At 42.1% G+C, this 18,438-nt stretch overlaps 1 protein-coding gene across 1 annotated transcript in view; it reads right to left on the reverse strand.

Moving 5' to 3' along the window:
* Fras1 (Fraser extracellular matrix complex subunit 1) overlaps positions 1 to 18,438 on the reverse strand; it is a 245,647-nt gene that overhangs the window by 88,440 nt on the left and 138,769 nt on the right. The window contains exons 30-34 of the mRNA XM_051198572.1: positions 17,553 to 17,749; positions 13,709 to 13,825; positions 6,924 to 7,038; positions 4,984 to 5,121; positions 2,902 to 2,934 (exon numbers count right to left, since the gene is read on the reverse strand). Coding sequence (XP_051054529.1) covers positions 2,902 to 2,934; positions 4,984 to 5,121; positions 6,924 to 7,038; positions 13,709 to 13,825; positions 17,553 to 17,749 — 600 coding nt within the window. The remainder of the gene's footprint in view (positions 1 to 2,901; positions 2,935 to 4,983; positions 5,122 to 6,923; positions 7,039 to 13,708; positions 13,826 to 17,552; positions 17,750 to 18,438) is intronic.

The following is an 18,438-nucleotide window of genomic DNA, read 5'->3' on the forward strand; positions in this document are numbered from 1 at the left end:
GAACTCTTTTTTGGGAGTGATTCTGCTCCATATTATTTCTTTAGGAGGGGCAGAACATTTGTCCATGTCTGTCACAGCATGTGTGTGCAAGTATGCAGATCCATTAACTCTGTCCTTCTGCCCACGGCCATAAATAGAAGATACCATTCCAAACAGTGACCTTCCACTTTGTTTCCCTGGCTTACTGCCATCTTCCATGGGAAATGAAAGCAAAGTCATCTAACCATTGACTTTCATTTCTGTCTTTTCTGTAACATCCCTGCTCCCTTCCCTAAGCCCAGGTGGGGTGTATACTGGTAACATCCACATGTTATCTACCACGGCTACTGAGAAAATGGCACTGTTGATTATTTTAAATGACTCTTTACTTGCAGATGGTTCAGTTATAGGAAACTGGTTTCTTTTTCTTCTTTTGGACTTGGCGGCATGATGGCAGGATTCTGACCTCTTAATGTAAAGTGTGTCTCAGGGATAATGATTTCACTAGGATTGCTTTAGGTCTGTCTTGTCCTTGAGACAGATTTAAATGATTGAGACTTACAAGACACCCTTCATGTTTACCATAGAGAAGGCCCAATCAGGCCCTCGGAAGGACAAAAGATAAAACCTACATGAAAATGAAGGTTTTACAGCTTTGGTCATTTTAGCAAAGTGTCAAAATTATTGCACTGTCTTTGTGTGTGCTTAATCTTCTCTTTGGATGATCAGAAATAGAGACTGGGTGGTTGTTAGCTTTGAAGGCTCTGGACAAACATACACTCTTCTGTTAATTTTAGTGGACTGGGGGCCCTCTAGGAGTCCCCAGAGTGTACAACAGAAATCTCTGTGTTTAAAAAAAAAAAAAGAAAGAAAGAATTGTGAAACTACAGTTATATTTGCTACTAAAGCTCAGGGAGATTTCATCATTCCCACACAGTGGAGGACAGCGAAGGCTAACACTACAAGAGCTTTGGGCCAATCACACAGCTGTTCACTGTCACCAAACACATCCTTGCCTCTTAAGGGGCAGAAAGCTATCTACCAGCAAATATTTTGTAATTAGAAACCATGTCACATGGTTGCAGAGTTTCAAAAGCAAATGTAAAACTGCCAATAAAAATATTAAGAATTGCACATCTTCCCTCTCTTAAGGAGTGTTTCTGGTTTCTCTGAGAAATAGACACACTGCTTATTTGGGTTAAATGCTTCCTGTGGGCCCCATTTGCCTGACATGTGCTCCTTGCTTGGAACTGCTCTGCACAGGGTCTGTGCTTATCACAAAGACAGCTAATTCAGGAGCACTGACTCTCTGCTCTCAGCAGATAAACCACAGTGAGCCAGCCATTCACCCTCATTCCTTGAGTTCAGGTCAGGGTTCGGGCTGGCCACTGATTTAGTTCATTATCTGTCCAGTTCAAAACTATGTCACAAAACTCCTTTCAAAGAGGTGGCTGCCTTCCTACTGGATTGCAAAAGTATTTCTCCAAAAACAGAACCTTCTACCAGCCCTGAAAACAGAGGGATCTTGGGCTGTTAAGATAGTTTCAGATCAGCCCAAGGCACATTGCTTTAGCCTCATGAAAACTCAAGGATCATTTAAGTTCAGGTCCTGGGCAAGTTAACCATTGGCCCTCTACCTACCCAAGCCTTCTGCTCAAAAGGATGAGGCACGCTACTTTCCTTGCTTTTTGTGCCCACCCACTTACATCTCAGGACACAAAACTATCCTATACTGCAGACCAGGAACTTGGATTAAATACTGCTCTGTCCTTTTCCAGTGCTACATAGATGTAGCCTGCAGGATCATTAGCTAAAAATGCTGGAAACAACACCCATCTTCACAACTCTGCTAGGTAACGCCTAAGATGACATTTATTGTGAATTGATTCACTGATGCGTACTGATTGCATGGTCACCTGCAGGCCATTCCCTAGAGATGAGCTGACAGTGGGTTCATACAACTGTGGTACAATGCTGAAACTTGCCACATGATTTATCCCCTCAAAGAGAAAGGAAATACAGGGCAGTTTGGGGAAGATTTTTCTGTCCCACCAAGATTTCTCCCCACATACAAAATCACAGGATCCAAGGATGGCTGATTCTGACAGAATGGTTAATCCCAGTTGAACAGCTAGTTTAAAAGTTAACCATTTTCTCCCCCATGGAAGGCCTCATACTCCCTGGCTAGCAGAAAGTGGATGGGATGGAGGTTGGGGGAGGGGGGAGACAGGAGAGGTGGGTAAGGGGAGGGAACTGGGATTGACATGTAAAACAAGCTTGCTGTAAATTTAAATTTAAAATATTATATATAAAAAATTTAACCATCTTCATTCTAACCTGAGCAAGAATGCCTTTCCCTGTGCTACCTCAGTCTCTATTGCAGTAGGAAGCAAAACTAGGATGCAGAAACTTCTAGAAGCATTTTCAGTTCCTGCTCTGGGTTCAAAGACTTTTCCCTCTAGAGGCAAGGCATTTAACAAATGTCGATATTTAAGACTCCATATAACTACTATACATCAGCAGGTGTAATACATGGATGCTCACAGGCCAAATGTTCTGGAAGCCAAACATATATTATGAAGATGATCTCCATTACCAATGAAGTATTTGTATATAGAGATATTGGGAAACATTCCCAGAGAGGCTAAACTCCAGTTTGTGGGACCCCAACTTTAAGATCTCAACTACCATTGTCTCTTTTTTAATAAATAGACAAGTTCCACTAGGGCTCAAGTAACATTAACATTGCACATTCTTAGTAGTTTTTCCCCTGTGAATACAAAATTAAGTCATTGCTAGCTAATTAACTATATAATTATTTTAGAAGAGACTTGTTTTAGAACAGAAGCAACATAACTTCTAGGAAACAAAAAGAAAAGGAGATACCCCAGTCTCTAACAAAAGTGAGATTAAAGTCTTTACCTGTGAAGTAAAATTTCACTGATTCTGGGAGACCTAAAAGAACAAGAGAGGAAAATCAGTGTACTAAACACTTTGGGATCAGAGAGATACAGAGTGGCGGCTAGGGGAGTAAAAGGTGTTTAAATCTACATTGATCTGGTTTAAGGACCGATCAAGACATCCCTGCTCATGGAATGCTAGATTTAATGATGCCAGCATTAATTTTAAACAAAAAAGGACATTCATACTGGAATACTTTGGTGTCACAGCAGTTAGGGTGACTTACAACACATTCATTCAGATCCTATTTTATCAGTACCCAAAATCCTACAAAATGGCGATTGTGGGTGACACATGCACTGACTCTCTCTCTCTCTCTCTTTCTCTCTCTCTCTCTCTCTCTCTCTCTCTCTCTCTCTCTCTCTCTCTCTCTCTCTCTCTCTCTCTCTCTCTCTCTGTGTGTGTGTGTGTGTGTGTGTGGTCAATTCCACTGTAGAACTGAATGACATCTGGAACAATGATTTAAACACTGTGACTGTGAGACATTTATTTATCTTGTGGCATTTATCCTATAGATTAGACAGGGCACAGCTCTACTCTCTCTAAAGAGACTCATGGAACCAAGACAAGTGTGGCAGGCTTGGAAATTACTTTAACCACAGCTGACATGTTTTCTTTTCTCTAATCTCAGGATAGCACAAGTTTCCTGTAAAGTAGGTCTTGGAAAGTAGGAGCTAGAGAACCATACATACTTTCATGGACTATTAGTTAACTAGTTACTAAATATCAAGGGTACTCCTCAGAATAGGGGCCTCTTCCTGCCCTTAGAAATTTTCAATCTAATCGAGGAGTTAATCATTTTCTGGATAATTGAACTCTATACTAATGAAAAATACCAGTTTATGTTTACTTACTTAATAAAAAAGAAACTCTATAATTATTTTACCCACATTCAATTTCCTGAGAAATAACTTTGTTTGAATAACTTTTTGATATAAAAGTAGTATTTATTTATAGACATATAGTACATATACCTTAAATATCATAATAAACAGACACCAAGATTTTTTAAATCATCCAAAGCACAGAACTTTGGGGTGGTAATCACAACTACTACTTCTTAGTTGTATTAACTGACGGGTCAAGGGAGGAAAAGATGGTGGGCAGTGTTAAGGCTATTCTGATACAGTGGAAAGGTATTCAGCAGCTTTAAAAAATGAACAGAATTTTCATCAGTTTGTTTTGTTACTCAATCTTTTAAAAATAAACTTTTTAAATTATCTTCTGTCAAATCCTGGAGCTCAAGTTGGAAGATCACGCTCATTCTGATGTCTGCATGGACTCTCCCCTGAGGTATCGCAGTCCACAGAGGGCTAGCATCCTAGAAGATCACCTGCAATCTCCACGCCTGCATGGACTCTTCTCAAGTCCACTCATATCACTGTGGTGAAAGAGTCCTCATGGAAACCATGCCCTGTAGCTTCAACTTTACACTGCGTTCTGCAGATCTTAGGTTAAACACCTAGATCTTTGCAAGCCCCTGTGGAGTGTAAACTCTGCCCTTACTCTCCAGTCACACCCACCCCTGCCTGCTCTGCTAAACCCTATGTATCACAGAAATATCATGGCCTCTTTTGCCATGCCTAGAACGTTATATTTTCTTTTCTCCCAGGCCTCACGGAAGGCACAATGTCTTCCTCCAGGAATGTTCTCTCTGCATCTTCACATGCATAGCTAGCTACCTTGGCTTATACCCATTCCACTTTGCCAACAGCTACCACCAGGACAGCCACCTCTTCACTCCTCAGTCTAGGTCAGCCTTGTCTGTAACTTTACCACTGAGCCTTTCTCCTCAACCAGTGACTGACACAGCACAGCCACTAAATAAAAGTTGGCTGAAAGTGTGCCCATGACATGAATTAGTGACAAAAGGAAGATAGACCTAGGCCCATGTCACGTGCAGGCTAATAGGTCCCTAGTTATTTGGAATAGGGGGAAAAGAGTGTTAGCAGACTGTACACAAGTTTTTAAGAAGAGGAAGAGAACCAGCCATGAAGATTAAGAAAGACTTGGGTGCTTCAAGGCAGAGAAAAAAAGCATTACCAACAAAGGAGTAAGCCATGATCTCCTGGAGGTGGGGGGCCGCAGCGGGAGGCCGATACACAATTTTGCCCCCGTTAATATCTTCCTGGGTGAAATACCGGATGGGGGAGTGAGGCTGGTCTCTGTGCTCAATGACACCTGGGGAGGAAGAAACCAACACAAGTGAAACAGCAGCTTTTGGATGCCAGGATGGCTAGGACCACCCACCCCTGCCTCCCTGCCCTTGAGTGGGAGTCGACACTCAGGAGCAATGGCTCCTGACCCATTCTTCTTTCACTACTGCTCTCAAGTTACTCAAGAAACACACAAGCCTCGAGCCGGGTGGTTCAGCCAGTAAGGAGCTTGTAATGCAAGCGTGAGGAGCTGGCTGAATCCCAGCACCCATGGGTGAGCATGACAGCACACATCTGTAAGGTCAGTGCTGGGAGACAGAGATAGGAAGAACCCCTGGGGCTTGGTGGCCAGCTAGCTGAGGTAATTTCTAGGTTCAGTGGGAAAACCTGTTCCACCAATAAGGTGGACAGCAAGTGAGAAAGACACCTGATACCTACCTCTGGCCTCCACAGGCACATGCGTATGCTCATCTGAGCATACCTGAGCACACATACATAATGTGTACATACACACATACATAATATGTACATACAGACAGATAGATGATAGATGGATTATATGAATATATATGTACATATACACACATATGAGAGAGAGAGAGAGAGAGAGAGAGAGAGAGAGAGAGAGAGAGAGAGAGAGAGAGAGAGAGCACCAAATAGAGTCTTTGGATTCGGGGAACATAAACTATGCACAGACAGGTGCAAGTCACTGCTACTAATGTAATTCAGGACACATGGTTTTCCATAAGTAAATGACATACTACTGTTACTATGAAACTTCCAACTGATAAGCAATACAAAGATCAAAAGTCCTTAAGACAGGGGCCCAAACTGATCTACTGCCAAAGAAATGTTTTTCTAGACTTCCTTTTATTGTCAGATACTCCTCCATTTCTGTGATGATCCTAGCAACCGAAGCATAGATCTTGACTATTCTAAGATCAACATAGGCTCACAGTTAGCACTTAGTTTATGATCAATGCTTTAATGGCTGCAAATCAGAAACTTTGCAAACATGGAGCCTGTGCTGTGTTCATCTCTCATGTCTTATTTAGTCTTTAGAGGGAGGCACATGGTCTCAGTGCTGCGCTAACTCACCTGAGATGGGTGAGTTCTGCAGAAAGCAACCTAAACCAGCCTGAAAGCTTACACCATGAAGAAAAGCTCTAGATATAACTTAATGTCTTTTCATTTCCTTAGCTTTTATCAAAGGGCAATGGAGTTTCATTATTATACCCTTTTCTTCTTGGGGATGCAGTAATGAGAAAGGCTTCCTGCTTGAGCAAAGGCAGTCTCGGAGGCAATATCAGGGCTGCCTCTGTGGACTGGTCTTTCTAACAGAGACTTGTTAGTTAAGTCCAGCATTAAGGTAGCTACAGGCTGGAGACTGAGGGTAGGCCCCACCTGACCTCTGACTGTAGTTACACATTTCCATTTCTTCCTACAGGAAGATGGACCTATCAACTGGTGCTGAGTACATACGGCTCAACCACCTTTAGATTTCAACAGAACCTCTAGTCCAAAGCACTTGCTCATTTTGGTCTGTTAGTCTGTCTGAACTTCTTCAGGGCCCATTCCACACAATGTCTATGTGTGTCCAGTTCTGCAAGTGAATAAGAGGAGACATTATGCCTCTAGTAAGCTCAGTCAGAGCCAAAGCCAGTATACATCCCGCTTCTCTGTTCTAACCCAGATGACAGTTCCTTCACAAACCCTCCACAAGTACCACTGTGTAAAGGAGCAGGCAGAAGCCCAGAGATTTTAGGACTGGTCAGGAATCACAAGGCAGTGTCAGTCATTCAAAAACACCTTCCCTGCATATCTTACCTTGATTTGGATGCAAAGGTACAGTGATATTGTATATAATCTTTCCACTGGGACTCTCTGAGTTCATGAAGGATAAGGAGTGAGGCTGAATGACAGTTAGGCCATCTTCCCGAGCCTGGACAAGATGGAGAAAGCAAGAATTAAAAACAGATGGTAACAAGAGCCAGAGGCAAAACCAAATCTTAATGAGAAGACAAAACCAAATTTGCTCTGAGCTTTTTAAATTAGTCTCATTTGGCAAGGTCTCCTCCAAAGTTAAACAAAGGATCTGGTCTCTTAGACTATGAATGTGGCTAGCCTAGAAACTTTTCAGGCCATCCAGGCCTAAGCAGGTTTCTTCACCTCTAACTGCTTCCTCCTCCACAGCCCTGGGTTTATGTCAGAGCATGCTTTTTGTTCCAAGGTGATTATAGTTTTCTCAGATGGACCCTGCAGTACACCACTTTGGGGAATATCATGTCTTGTGATTTCACTCTCCACAGCTGGCTCACTGCATCTCTACTCCTCTAATTTGATGGGCTTAGTGTGACTCTAGCATGTTATGGAGAGAACCAGGTTGAGAGGTTGAAGTCTTAGCCCCACAAGGTTCTTCAGAGAACTCCTGTGCCCCAAGCCTTGCTAATGGGAACCGTTCAGCATTCTGGCTTCAAAGGACTAAAGATGAATGTAGCCAGCACAGTAGAGCTGACCCTATTGGCAGGACCCTGGAGAATGTAAGCATGGGAGATCTGGCCCCACCCATCAGCTACCACATGGTGGTGTGGGTTAGGGGAGAGATGCTTCTCCTTATCCCTTGCCACCTGTGGCAGGAAGGAGAGCTGGTCCTGAGGTCATAAGAGCTGTAGTAAGTCCCTGCTCCTCACCAGCTTCAGCACTCAGGAGAAGTGGCTCCTGTACCTCACATGGGCAACATAGTAGAGCTGACCCTGATGGTATAGGCATGGGAGAGCTGACCCTGAGGGCAAAGCTTATTGCTGCAAGGGGTGAACAAGCTGGGCTGGTGGTGAGGATGGGGGCGAGCTGGTGGGCTGACCAACCCTGCAACTGTATAAGCCCAGAACCAGAGTTATAAGCTGGCCCATCCCACATACACCCCTCTATGACCTTCAGGAGCATGTGAAGGGGCCAGCCCTGCAGACCCAATGCTGCAGGACCTCCACAACACAGGGCAATGACAGGATAGCCAAGAGGAGTTCCAGTGAGGGCCCAGCATCATTAGTGTAGCATCAGTGGGGTAGAAATCAGAGTCCGCAAACCAGACCAATGGCTCTTTGCAATGAGCACTTGCAAGTAAAGATATACGGACAAAAGTGTTTGCTGTATGGCCCACTGTGTCACACTATAGCTTCCATGATGAGATTTCCCCATTTTTCCTTTTAATTTTATTTCATTTCGGGAGGGCAGGGTTGTAAGGGTGGAAGGTGGATATGAAGAGGCAGGGAAATGAATGCAATCATGATGCATGATGTGAAAGATACAAAGAATAAATACAAAGAAAATTGAAAAAAAAAAAAAAAAAAAAAAAAAAAAAAGATGAGCCCAGCTGCGACACCAAAAGTGGCTAGTTGTTTACATTCAGAAATATTTGCTTATTAAAGTATAAAAAGGTTGCTTCTGTTATCTTTGTATCCACTGTCCTGTTCTGAAGAACTAAATAGCACCATTCTCTCCTACCTTTTGATCAGTGAGGACTGGGCAGTGTGCAGCATCCACCATCCATCTACTAACTCCTATCTACAAACCCTAGCAGTGGCAACACTCAGAAGACCAAAGGCCAGGACTCCCAGATACTGCATGACAGTGGGTCGAGGACAGCTGTCACAAAAGCAGTGTATCAAGAAGTAAAGGGGCAGTAGTGTGACCTGGGTCTGGGCTTGGGTCACAGGTGCTATTTTAATACAGAACAAAATAGCTTGCCTGCTGTAGGCTCCACCTGACTGACCCTGAAGGTAGGTTAGACTTTGACACACTCCCCTATCTTCAAAGCCAATTCATCTCAGAAGGAATTTTCCCTTTGAGAAGAGGATTAAGTGGGCCTCACTCCTGCTCACAAGAGGGTGTGGTACCTATTTTTAACCATAAAAGGCTGAGGGTTGCAATTGCTCTGTAATTGTCCCAAAGGCATTGCTGTCTCGGAGAGAGGCAGCATCTGCAGGTCAGGACAACCTCCTACAGTAAAGTCGTATTTCAGGCCCTTGACAGATCTGGAATGTAATTAGCAAGAAAATTTGAATTTCCAACAGCAGCTGGCCTCCCCACCCTGCTATGCTAACATAAAACAAGTAAGGGCAACAAATTAAAAATATATGCCCCATAACAGATGTTTACAGGCCATCCATGTGGGTACAGATACATGTACAAAAAGAATATCTTCAACACCATGTCAAGTATGGGTTGGCATCTTCCAATGTCAAAACCACTATAATCAAAGATTCTAAAAGTGTCATGGAATGAATACTTCTGAAAATTCAGATGTCCCTAAGCAATCGAATGATAAGAAGATAATTGTTATAGATACAGAACTACTGAAAAGGGAAACAGGTTTCAGCCAAGACAACAGACATTCTATTTTGGAATTTAAAGATTCCATGTCTTTACTAATCAAAATAGATATTATGTAGAAAATGGGGGGGACTTAATTTCCTAGAGCAATATTGGGACTGTGATATATCAAAGTAGTCAATTTTAATTATTTGGAGTATTCAATGCTCATCAATTAAACACACTAAGAAGTGGGAGATTAAGCTTCATGGAAATAATTACAGAAGACTTTTTTTTATAACATCTGGTCGAAGATTAAGAATTATAGTTTTCATCTTATTCATGTCACCTCTGAGTACATCCAGACTGCAAACTCTTCTCTCCCTGATGTCGCTGATCTGCTCATGGACAGCCACTCCCAGGAACTCACAGTGGCTTCCTTCACACTCCTCTCAGCCTGACTACTGGCTGTTCCAGCCAGGGTGCCAGGAGGACTTTGGATCTTGTTCCTCACCTGCCATGGCTTTCCAGGTATGCAGCATAGAAGGTCAGGTCTTACAGTGATCTTGGCTCTACTGTATGCTCCACACACCATTCAGAAACCCACTCCAAATCAAGGCCGCCATGTCTCCTTATGTCCCTGACCTCAGATAGCAGAGCAGAGGTACTCTCAGAGCCAGGGACTTTCTGTATTCTAATTAGACGTGTCTTTCAATCTCTCAACCTCTAATTGTGTTTCAGCTTTTTAACAATCTTAACCATTTCTAAGAGTAGAGTAGTGCTAACCACAATGCATGTTGCACAAAGCCTAGAATTCTGCCATCTTAAAAAACTGAAACTATATATAGGGAGCAGCTTCTCCTTCCTTCTTCTTACCCCTGAAAACCTCAGCTCTGCTTTATGCTCCTGAGAATCTGACTACTCTACACTGCTGTACAAGAGCAGCCATATCTTATTGGTCAATTTTGTTCTTGGCTTAAATTTCACTTTGCATGTCCTCGAGGTTAACCCATGTACCTTATGACAGGATTACTTCCCATTATATGGCTATATCATGTTGTGCTCTGTGAGTGTACACACATAACACACACACACACGCACTTTCTTCATCTGCATCTTTGGCTCTTGTGAGGAATGCCACAGTGAACATGCAAATGTCTTTCTACAGAAGCCAGAGTCCCACACCATGGGGTTCATGTTGTAATCTGGCTGACTCTTTTTTTTTTCTACAAAATCCCAACCAGACGCTCTGTGGCAACAATAATCTTCCTAAATTGATTGTTAAAATTCTGGTCATGGCTTTTCCATTGTAAAGCCTCCGACAGTCTTTTGGGACAAATGGAAACTCCTTTTATCCTTAAGGTCCCTTGCAATCTGACTGACATTTCCTCTTGCTTTTACATTTAGCAACTTAAGCTCCAGCCCACTGAACTACCTGCAATGTCCATTATGCCTCATGCTTTGTCTCCACCCCATTGTCCAGAAAGAGTTCCCTGTATTTTGAGTTCAGATTTGTAATTCCTCAAGTGTGGCCATCTGGACAGCAGGAAACAATCGCTTGGGACTGGCTAGAAATTCAGCTTTTTGGCTCTACAACCAGACTTACTGAATTATAAAACTCAGAGTGAGTTCCAATGTATTTTAATAACTGTCCGGTGGCTTCAATACATACTTAAATCTGAGGCCTTAAGAACCCTTGTCTGGGTATAATTACACTCAATGGCTCAGCTCCTCTAGATGCTTGCATGCTTCCTTGCACAAGGCACCCTCCTACTTGCTCCAGAATGGTCGCTCTGCTGTGGCTTCTCCACAGTATGATTTCCTGCTTATTTACTTGCCAGCTCCTCCTAGATGCAAAGATCCCTGAACTAGAAACTGTGTTTTAAGGTCACTGAATCTCCAGTGTCTTCTTCAGCACTTGTCATGGGTACTCAGAAGAATTAACAGAATGAATAACTAAGGAATGAGAAACAGTCTTCTTTCAAACACATCTATGAAATGCTCGCATGGAATATATAAAAACATTTCATCTGTATTTACCATGTGTCTTTACAATTTACCAAATATGTGCAAAACCTAAATGTTTAGATGAGTCGAAATCACTGTTGTCACATATAACAAGTGTACCCTACAGGAATAGCGCTCATTAATGCCAAAAGGAATACCAGCTGTGTATATTTTAAGTAATGTAAGCTTAAATCACATTTTACAGTAAATTGACTTTGGGGCGATCCAAGGTTCAAGCAGACAGACCTAATCTGTAAGTGTGCAGCCATAGACTACAGCTGAAGCAAGATGGCATCTCTTTAGAAGACCATGGCAGAGCAAATGGCACCACCCCATGGCTCCCAGCCCATTTCTTTCCCTTCTAAACTCAAAATAATAGTGCTTTGCATTTGGCAAGAAATGCATATGCACATTTTTCTTTACAGTTTAGAGAAAATTCTGATCCAAGTTCCTCCAGTCAGAATGATGAATTATAGACTTTATAATGCTGCCGAATTATGATTTCTTTAAATTACAGTTTATGCTGGAAATGCCGATACCAGCTATTCATTAAAAACTTTCTGCTTTCACCCTTTATATCTCTGTCACTCCCCAGCCCCATAATTTCTAAAACTATCACTGTTATCTTTGTTGTGGCCCAAGGCTGATGCCCTACCCCGGAGTGTAATTATATGGGTGCTAACTAACACATGGACCCATAATAATAAATTTACGGGGTTTGGTATGCTCATAGTTCTGTCTGAAGGAGCAGCCTGGCATTCCATCTACCCTAGACTCAGGGTTACGGTGTACTTTGTACTTCCTATTTGTCTTTACTGAGCTTTATAGGCCAATCCTGGTGATATCTTCCTCCAGGCATATCCAGCCTTTGCCATTGCAATATGATGCTGCCATCTATAACATTCATGCTCAAGGATCATGTGATCAAGCCATTAGAATGCTGCAAAGAAAATCTCAGTGGTTTAGGACAGTTTATGTGTAAAGAGATTGGTATCAGCTCAGGACCCCTGAGACCAACTTCTCAACACAAAGGAGATACATTTGTCCCAGAGGGACAGATAGCAGGCATATGGGACAGAGGCAGGAGACAGAAGAAGAGGGAGAAGGGGAAAGGAACCAGAAAGAGGGGGCAAAAGTATTTGTCCTGGGGGGGGGGACAAAAGACCGCCTCTGGATAGAGGAGGCTGATGGGCTCATAGGAAAACAGCAGTTTATAAAGGTGAAAGGGGAAAACCTGTTAACACAGGGATGAGGTGTTTAATTGTAATTTGGCGTGATAATTAGGTGAGCCAAAGGGGGTTTTAATTGCTTGACTTTTGATAGCTGGACCTTGGTGGTCAGCCTCAGTAGGAGGAAGTGGGCAAATAAGAGACTAGACCTTGATGACTAGCTTTAGAAATGTAATCTAACAGTTTTTTAGCAAGGCAGTGGGAATAGGAGGGGAGGGCCAGGCCTGCTAGAGCCATGTTTGCCATGCTCAGGCTGGCTAGAGTCCCTCATTATGATTTTGTGTTTGGGCTATATTTAAAGCTAGTCTCAGCTCCATGCATCCCATGGGCCATAGTTGGACACCAGTGCTAGATGTTTCCATGGGCTACATGCATTTCCACAGAGCACACAGGCTGTCTGGGATTGGGTGTAATGATCTCCACATCCCCACTATTCCTTCCTCATCTCTCCAGGTGATTGAACTATCTGCCATTTCTCAGCAGTCATCAGCTTTCACATCCCTGGATCCTCCATGTGCTCTGAAAGCCTTTGGTTGTTTTCCCTCCACTCTACCTACGTTCCTTATTCTAGTTTTTACTTGGATAATTAATTGCTACTTATCTCCTTGGACTCAGCATTGACATCATCTGCTCCAGGAAACTCTTACACTTGAGTTCTTATACACTTATGCACTCAGCTTCTTATAGAGCTCTACAACATGAAGAACAGCTTCTCCAGCTAGGTGCTATAAATGGTAAAACTAACTCTACCCTAGAAGTGCTGATAATATGAAGTTTCTCTCAAGTTCCTGGGGAACGACGTTGGAGTTGTATGGGGTGTTGAAGAAAGCCAAGGGGCAATGGGTGAATGGTCAAGATAGATTCTACATAATCTTCTTTTTCTGAGGGGACTCTTGATTTCCTTTTTCAAGCTAGTGAGAAATGTCTTTCAGGGTTGTTCTTATTGGCTTGTGGTGGTTTTGAGCCAAGTATTTACTATATCCCACACTAGGGCACCGGCTCACTTAGCTTCTGCAAACATGGGCGCTTTGTCCAAGAGGAAAGCGTTAGCCTTCCCATTCAACTCACGGTCATATGGAGAGATGTCCCCCGGGAGAGTTTAGGTGTCTCAGGCGCCTGAGGTAAGATTGCAATGTTGAACATGTGACTTTCCAGGTGGGCCTGGGCATCAGTGGCACTAGACACCTGAGAAACAAAATCATCATGATGAACCTTTATCTTCTACTGAATTTAGTCTCCCCACTCCCAAACCATCTGCCTTCGAATTCTATATGCACCTACAATTCTCATTCTATTCTTTGTATTTTATTGCTAATTATTTCCTGGTTATATAAAAATCTACATAACCATTTTGGGCAGTTCTGAAGATCCATGCAAGTAAAATATATATATATATATATAATATATATAAAATATATATATATATTATATATATATATATATATATATATATATATATATATATATATATAATTTCACTATCTAGAAAAAGTGATTATTAACACATTGAAGCATTTTGGATTAATCTTTTTCTGTGATATCTCTACATAATCTTCTAACACAAACTCACATGTACTTGAAATTCTCTTTATTTAACCCAATCCTATGATACTTTGCTACAGTTTTAAGTAGTGTTGAAAGTGAATAATTTTTATGGCTATAGAATATTATTAATGTGCATCTATAACATGATTTTTTTCTCTATTCCGTTCATCTTTACCCAGAGTGGATACAGACAATGAATCAAATATCTTAGCCTTATTGTGGCACATTGATAACATTTATAGGTAGGACACAAAATGGTCACAAAATCAACTTTTTTCTTGCTTCAAAATGCTGAAAAGTGCGCTGAGGATAGTGGCTCAAGCCTGAATGCCAACAGTAGGGGAGCTGGGTGGGAGATGGTGAGTTGGCGACCAACCAGAGCTAACTAGTGAGACTTTGTGTGCTTTCCTGTACCCATTTCTGTAGTTCCCTCTCAGTGCTGCTGAGATGCTCCCCTAAGTCTCTCCTGTCTCCACTGTTTCTACAGTCCTGTCACAAGAGCTGCTGAGCCTTGTGTGACTGCAGGTAGCTGTATCTTCCTTCTGACAGAAGGCAGGGTACCGTACACGGCACCCAAAGGAAAACCATCTTCTCAGCCTTCATCTAGATGATGTCGGATGCCTGCCATGGAATTTCAGGATATTCAGATGTCTGCAAAGAACTGTCAATCTGACATCATCACTGTAAGCAATGACCAACAACCAACGTTATACTTCATTGATCACCTAGTATGGGCTCAACTCTACTACCTGCTTTTCAAAGGTAATTTTCCCATTCCCCACAAAGCAGTACAATTATTCCACTTCATACAGAGGAAAGTGAAAATTAAGAAAAAAAAAATAGAGCAATGTCTCAAAGTCCGAATTAAGGGTCCAGTTGGGTTCACATCTTGCCACTGGCCAGGATGACTCACTTGGGTAGACCTAAGAAACTAGGAGTTCAGGGATTTTCTTCTATCATTATGGCAAGGAAACTGCATTGATCAGGTTGTGAAAGATGGACATGTTAACAGAACAAATGAATCAGGCTGGTCTCCTCATAAATACACTGAGAGTGAAATATCATGAAATACAATGTTGGTCCTTTTCAAACCACATCCACAGAGCCTGGGTGAATAGGATAAGAACACACAGCTATTTTTTTTTAACACCCAAAATGATGTACATGCCTTCTCCCTAGACCTTCTAGTTATTAAAAATGCCAGCCGCCCTACATGAATTCCATCATACATGCAAAGTAACAGACAGACTGCATTGATGGCTCATGACAGCACTTTAGCATTAAAATGGAATTAAATCTTTGCAACTCATTATGTTACATTTCCTGCTTTAAAGAGGAAAAAAGGAAGGAGAAAAAAAAAAAAACACATTATGACAGCGTTCTTTCAGTTTAAAATCTTCCAGGGACACTAAGATGATAAATGGGAAAAGTTACTAACCATTTACTTTTGCACATGGATAAAGTGTCTGTGCTTTTCAGATCAGAATATGGAGTATGCCTACAGAGTAATGAGAATTTAAAAGCAGACAGCAACACTTTTATGTCCAGGAGAACATCAACTCAGAGTCACTTCACATTCAGAATAACTATGCTACCCCTGCTGAAACTCTCTCCTCTCTCCTTCCCTCTTTTTTGGAATCCTTGCAAAGGGAGTTCATAAGTCATCTTTTAAAAAGGAAAACTTACTACCTCAGAATTAATCTCCTTCTTAACCAAAATTAGTTGCCACTATTTGACCTAGCACACCACAGTTTGGATAGATTCGGTGATGTTTAGCTAATTTGCTATACTATAAAGCCATGTCCCCAAAAGGATGCTTTGTCGTTCTGGAGGCTATGTTTAAAGAATATCACAAATGCTTTGAAAGCAGTTTCAGGGAGGAATTCTATCATGCTTTATGAAAGGAGTGTGAGGACTCCACACAGACTTACTTTCTAAGTAATGATGGTTGGTCACATGTTGTAAATCTAGTGAGTGGGTGAGTAACTTGCTGGGCCTCATGTAGCCCAGGCTGGCCTCAAACTTGTTATGCAGCTGATGTTCTTGTACTTCTGACCTTTGCACGTAAGATGTGCTGGAAGTATAGGTATGTACCAGCATATCTGCCTCAGGGAGTCCCTCCCTCCCTCCCTCCCTCCCTCCCTCCCTCCCTCCCTCCCTCCCTCCCTCCCTCCCTCTCTCTCTCTCTCTCTTTTCTTTCCCTAAATCCAGAACCTTTTAACTTAGTTTTCATTATTTCATTTCACTCAGTAACCAAACTGCAAAACAACTTGATGTCAATTTGATCAGGTGTTTAGAATTCCTTTCTAGGGAAAGACTCCATAGTGACAACATATTGTCTTGACCCTGCACGAAGGGGAAGGCAGATCTGTGGGTTCTAGTTTGCTGAGGTGACTTCTTTTGATTGAGGTCTTCGCCTCAATATCGACTCATTCTCTGAGGATTGCTGCCGTCCCAGATGCTGAAATTGAGAAGTTAACTGGAGCAAAGGGCACAGAACATTTACTGGCTTTGGGACATTCCATGTGCTGAGAATAACCTTATCTTAATAGTTTCCATATTTCTATCAACCTGCTCTTTGGAAAAGCACTGATTTCTACAATTAATAGGGCAACAAAAATGCACATGGCAGGCATTAGAAGTGGAGTGCATCCTTAGACAAAGGAAAAGCCTATAACTCGAAGGGCATGCTACAGGCACCACAATGAACAAATGTATTTTCTGACATCTTATAAAACTTTGTGTTCTGCTTAAGCTCAAAGTCCCTGATTCCTTAGTAGTTCTGTCTAATTTTTATTTCTAATCTTTCTTGCTATATGTTACTGTTCTTTTCGAAGAATCAGCCTTCATTCTCCTTTCTCAACTCCTTGTGTTTTAAAATTAACCAGTTCTCCCTTTTTGCTTTCCTGCTGTGTTCCTGGGCTCCAAAGTCAAACATCTGGTCCACTTAGTTTTGTGTTTTCCTGCTCAATACTAAATAGTACCATCAATTTTCCTGTGCATACAACTTTGTGCACTTCATGTAAGTCTTCAAAAGTCATTTTCTCCTCAACAATTCTTAATAGTTCACTACTTTGATTTCCTTTAAGAACATTTAAACTATACCAAGTGGTTTAACAGTCTTGTTTGATATTTGTTATGACTTTGTATTCACAATTGCCAGACTGAATCTCATAGTCTATCACCAATTTTAATAAAAGGTAACAGCAGACCCCTAGGTATTACCAATTATTTTTTCACCTGAATAAACACATTTTACAAAACTCTTAATGCTACTAATTATGCCTCCCTCGCCTAGATGGGCAATTGAAGAAAATGGCCCACGTGGCCTGTGAATAAGGATGGTCAGGATGTAGACAGAGGGCACCTGGAAGCGGAAGGAGTCACTCTGGGCCAGGGCTCCCGAGTGTCTGTACCACACTATGCCATCATCGATGTCCTGCTGGGTGAAGGTGCTGGTGGGGGTGGCCATCCTTCCATCAGGCAGGTGCTGTCCTTCCTCAGTAGGGCTGGCAGGCCCGGCAGGGCTGTCTGCAGGCAGATTCATCAGGAGGACCACATCGCCTAGGGAAGCACAGGCTGCACAGTTAGATCTCTGGGAAAGTAAGCTGGAGATCTTCCTTCCCGTCATTCCTTCCTTATGAACTGAACAACTATGTATCTAAAGCAACAGTAAGTATGCTAACAGAACTCAATAAATACCATTGAATTCCCCTTTAGACACAGAATCCCCAGTCTCCAATAGCCACTTAAGGGCAATTCAGGTATAAAGTTGCTGTCTAGTATTTATTAAAATTACACAAGACTCAAATTGTAGTGGATATATCAACTTCTATATGGAATTTTCTATGTAACTCAAAACGTATCCTAAACAACAGTTTTAGGTTGTCACATAACAGAGAATGAGTTCAGTGGAAGCTATTCCTTGGAATATTCGTTCCAGTGGAGACAATGTTGGCTGGCACTAGGGCACAAATAGAGAAGGTGTTCCTGGCATGGCAGTTCAAATCCACCTTTCTCTCCCAGACACATGAGCTTAACTCACACTCCTAAGGCTCTGCTGCTCACATGTAACATAAAAACAACCCAGACTGAACATCCCTAATCTAAAAGCCCACAATCCCCAAAGACCCAAGATCCCAACCTTTTAGAGTGCCAACATGACACCATAGTAGAAAATCCCAAACTGGAGCTATCTCACACAACAGGTCACAGTCAAACGCTAGGAACATTAAGAACACTGTAGAAAGTCA

Source organism: Phodopus roborovskii, unplaced genomic scaffold (assembly GCF_943737965.1).
Source record: "Phodopus roborovskii unplaced genomic scaffold, PHOROB, whole genome shotgun sequence".
Taxonomy (NCBI): domain Eukaryota; kingdom Metazoa; phylum Chordata; class Mammalia; order Rodentia; family Cricetidae; genus Phodopus; species Phodopus roborovskii.